The sequence below is a fragment of the Coffea eugenioides genome, chromosome 2, assembly GCF_003713205.1.
Source record: "Coffea eugenioides isolate CCC68of chromosome 2, Ceug_1.0, whole genome shotgun sequence".
NCBI classification, from domain to species: Eukaryota; Viridiplantae; Streptophyta; class Magnoliopsida; order Gentianales; family Rubiaceae; genus Coffea; species Coffea eugenioides.
In genome coordinates, this window is record NC_040036.1 from 70,600,894 (window position 1) to 70,604,961 (window position 4,068).

A 4,068-nucleotide genomic window follows, 5' to 3' on the forward strand; every position below is an offset into this window, starting at 1 on the left:
AAAGTGGACAAATTGAAAAAGTTTTGCAAACTTCCCTCAGTTGTCCTTTGCTTTCCGCCCGTTTTCAGTCGGAAAAATTTTACAAGGTAGCAGCACTTGGAATTCTTCAAAATCCATTCGTTTCTTTTCTTTTTGGGTTTCACTTGAGAGTCCCAAACATAAAAGAGCACAACTTTCTCTTCGTTTCTGCTGAAACCTCAACTCCCAAACGCACCATATCTTGAGTAGATCAGGTTACAATGAAATCTGAAAAAGTGATTTGAGATTATGAGGCCAAGTGATATTGGAGGGTCCAGCCCACATGAGCTCCGCCAATTGCTGGTTGGCCGCTTGAGTTGGATGATTGGAGTCAAAGAAGAAATAATCTTGTGGATTGTCACATAGCTCGTATTCTTTGAATCCTCCCCTCCCTCCGCAGCTGCGAGCTCCTCGAAAAGGACCACTCCCGCAGCATGCACTCTTAACTTCTTTAAAACCTTTTTATTCAATTAAAACAAAGTGCAAAAATGGAAACTCATTGTTAGTTACTCCACCATGCAATGCTAGTTTGCTAGAAAAGTTTAGCACTGCTATGGTTAGCGGATTCGAGATTTCTAGGGTTGTCAAATTTAATTGCACCCTGTATAATATATGTACCAGCACAATAGATGCAGACAATATCACAATAAGTTTAAGCACTTAGACCCTATTTGATAACCCATTTCAACACTTAAATTTAATGGATTCAGATCTTAATATGTTCAGACCGTTTGATAACAAAAAATTAAATATATGAATTAATTAAGTTGCACTGAATTTCCTAAACAAAACTTACTCCTAAAATTAAGTGATGAGCTATTCACTTATCATTGAATGTGATATGCACTCAAATATATTAATTTAATACTTAACAATTCAATAACTTAATGGATTCAAATTTTAGTTTTCAGATTTCAGATTTTAAATTTCAGTTTTCAGATTTCAATTTTATCAAATGCACCCTTAAACAATAACATGAAAGATATATAATTACTCGGATAATTGCAAGATTACTCAATTAGTACGTATGTAATTTTTATAGTTGGAGTACGAATACTAACAAGAAATAAAGTTGATTGCATGTACCGTATTTTGATGGATTGTCGAACATTTCAACAGCAGTGGTGAAGATGTCAAAATATGAATATCTAAAGCCTTTGAGCTGCTTCTGCAGGTGCTTGAGTTTCTGGGAAAGCAAGACATTGTGTAACTTGGCCAAAGCTGTAATCTGTCCATTGCACTCTCCAGTCCCCCCAGCAGCCAAATCGGCAGCTCTAAAGAGTGGCAAACATCCTATAGGTGGCATATTTACAACTCCAAATTTTCTCCCACCTTTCTTGTATATTACCTGTTATGCATGCTAATAATCACTTCGCCTTGCTCTACAATGGCTAACTTACTATTGTCTAGTAGTAAAAATTAAAAATTTACCTCGAGAGCAGCTGTAATGTTGCCAACCACCATTGCTACATAATCCTTTGGTTTGTCGCTCGAGTAATCATTAGCCCCTATGCTAAACAAGTATACAGAATTGGACACGATTCGTTCTGCTCCTCCTTTACCGAGATTCGACCTCAACTGTTTTTCAGCCTGGTTAAAATACCATAACTGCTTTTTAAGGTCGATAACCTGAGAAATGACTCGAGATCAATAACCTATATATATATTGGAAAATGGCAATATTATATCATTGGTGTTAATTACTCTTAGTGACAATTCGTAAGTGAATTACATACCAATCCGGAAAAGGGTTCAACTAGAGCACCAGCGCCACCAGATGCAAAATTTGCACCATAAGCTAACTGATACCGGTAACCAATTTGGAGATAAGGTGGAATGAAAGGGAGCTTTGCGTATTCAGCTGCAAATTGTCGTTACAGCAAAGTAAGCCTGTTATTCATGTATAATTAAGTGCATATTTGTTGAATTTTAGGCTAGCTCCTATATACTTACCAATAAAATCAGGAATAACACGGCCATCGCAAAATCTCCCTGACGGATATTTGAAGAAAGATACTCCATATGGCGGAAAGTTGGCCTGGGCATCTCTACTTGTGTTGATGTAGTTGTTATTTCCAGGATCAATGAGTGAATCACCGAAGACGAAGAGGCCAGCAATGGTTTTGGGATATTGGTCATCATGATGGAAACAATCCGATGGGATTGTTAGACTTGCAAGGACAACAAATACTGCAATTAAGCAGAGTTGGATACACGAATTAGCCAGGTTAAGCCCAATTCTATATTCCTTGGACATCTTCATTATAGACTGCCTTTTTTTATTTTTTACTATTCTGGTTCAAGTTCGATCGAAGTTTCATAGGAGGATTGGTTTAGTAACTACACAATACACATGCATTGTTACAGTGCTAAGAAGTTTCGGCCGATATTTAAAAAAAAAAAAAAAAAAAAAAAAAAAGGGTCCATTTTTCTTGATGTTTACTAGTAAACGATCTAAATATTGAATTAGTGTGCCGGTGGAAGAGGAAATTCAGGTTCCAATTTGGCGTCAATGTTCAAACTCTGAATATTAGGTTGTCTTTTAGTCATCCTTGGAAAATGATACAAATTGATGTTAAAGTGTTTCCTTTGAATAAGACTGAAGCATGCTAATGGTCAATATAATTCAATATAGAGCTACGTTTGCCTTTCTTTTATCCATATGGAAACGAAACACAATACTATTTGGCCTTTCAAGAAAAACGAAAGAAAATACTACCATTAGATTGTAACTCGTAAGTGATAGAATTTCAGGTGTTTCTACTTTCTATCAAATAAATGAATCCATAAGTACTCCAAGGCCAGAGTATAAGGAGAATCAACCATGTATTGGGACTTGGTTATGGAAAGGAAAAATGCTTTTGGACATCGTATCAGTACCATTTGGTGTCATTTAAGTTTTAAGTAGGCCACAAACAGGGTATAATCAATGAAAATCTATTAATTACTAACCCAAACAAGCATTTTTGCGTTGCATGATAGACATAATCCTCAAATTCGAAGGCAAATTACCACGTAATGATTAAGGTTGAAATTTCAAATTTTAAAGGGCAAATTACACTTTACCCCCTTGTGATATAGTTAATTTTTACATAACCCTCCTATAGTTTTAAAAACTATATATAACCCCCTCATAATTTAGATTAAAGTATCAAATGACAAAAATGATCATCCGTAACGAAACATATCACAATATCGAAATTACCCTTGTTTAAAAACTAAAAGAGCTGAAGTGACCAAAATATATAAACATAATATGCATGACACTCTAACCCCATATAGTTTTATATTTTGTCATATAATCCCCTTATGATTTAATGATTTATCATAGAACCCCCTTATGGTTACTAATATATATACATAACCACCTGTGGTTAATAAATAATTTTCAACTTTATATAGGAGTATTATTGATATTTTAATTGATTCCATTATGGATTGCAAATTCTGTCATTTTGACACTTTAATCCAAACTACAAGAGGGTTATGTATAACTTTTAAAACTATAGGGGAATTATGTACAAAATTACTAAATCACAGAGGGGTATAATTTATCCAATTTTAAAAATTATGAGTTCAAATCTTCCTTTCTCCTAAATCGTAAAATTTAAAAGAAATATAGAGAGAATTGACGCTCCCTTTCTTTATCTATGTGGTACAGAAGAAAACGTTAGATGTCAATTTCATTATTCAAAGGGGCAGATTACATTACAATAGGCAGAATTAATCGTGGACAAAGACTTTGATTAAAAAAAAAAAAAAGACAAAGCGGTCAACATTATCAGAAAAATAAAACTAAAAAGAAAACAAAGCAGTCAATGTAGTGTCGCATTTGACTTCTTGCGAAGCCAAGCAAAGTGAAGGTTCCGCCTTTGGAATTCCGGGGCTCTTGTCGCCATTATTGACGGAAAATAAAATTTTTTACGGAGATATCATTTACAAATGGGTAAATTACAGATAACTCCCATGTGGTATTATATCATGTTAGATGACTACCTTAACATTTTAAAATGGTTATATAACACCTGTAGTTTTATGTAAAGGGGATAA

General features: G+C 34.4%; 1 protein-coding gene across 1 annotated transcript; it reads right to left on the reverse strand.

The window, feature by feature from the left end:
- Positions 1-2,361, reverse strand: LOC113763348 (GDSL esterase/lipase 1-like). Its single transcript, XM_027307118.1, has 5 exons — positions 1,972-2,361; positions 1,755-1,879; positions 1,450-1,647; positions 1,105-1,366; positions 1-476 (listed from the first exon to the last, which is right to left on the reverse strand). The coding sequence occupies exons 1-5, from the start codon at positions 2,279-2,281 to the stop codon at positions 235-237; spliced, it is 1,137 nt and encodes a 378-aa protein (XP_027162919.1). The 5' UTR covers positions 2,282-2,361; the 3' UTR covers positions 1-234.
- Between the last annotated feature and the right edge of the window lie 1,707 nt (positions 2,362-4,068).

Excerpts from the sequence above, each read along its gene's own strand:
- LOC113763348 (XM_027307118.1), bottom strand. The coding sequence starts at position 2,281 with ATGAAGATGTCCAAGGAATATAGAATTGGGCTTAACCTGGCTAATTCG. Across the intron at positions 1,648-1,754 it reads TTGAACCCTTTTCCGGATTG|GTTATCGACCTTAAAAAGCA; the intron begins GTATGTAATTCA and ends GTCATTTCTCAG. Across the intron at positions 1,367-1,449 it reads ACATTACAGCTGCTCTCGAG|GTAATATACAAGAAAGGTGG; the intron begins GTAAATTTTTAA and ends CATGCATAACAG.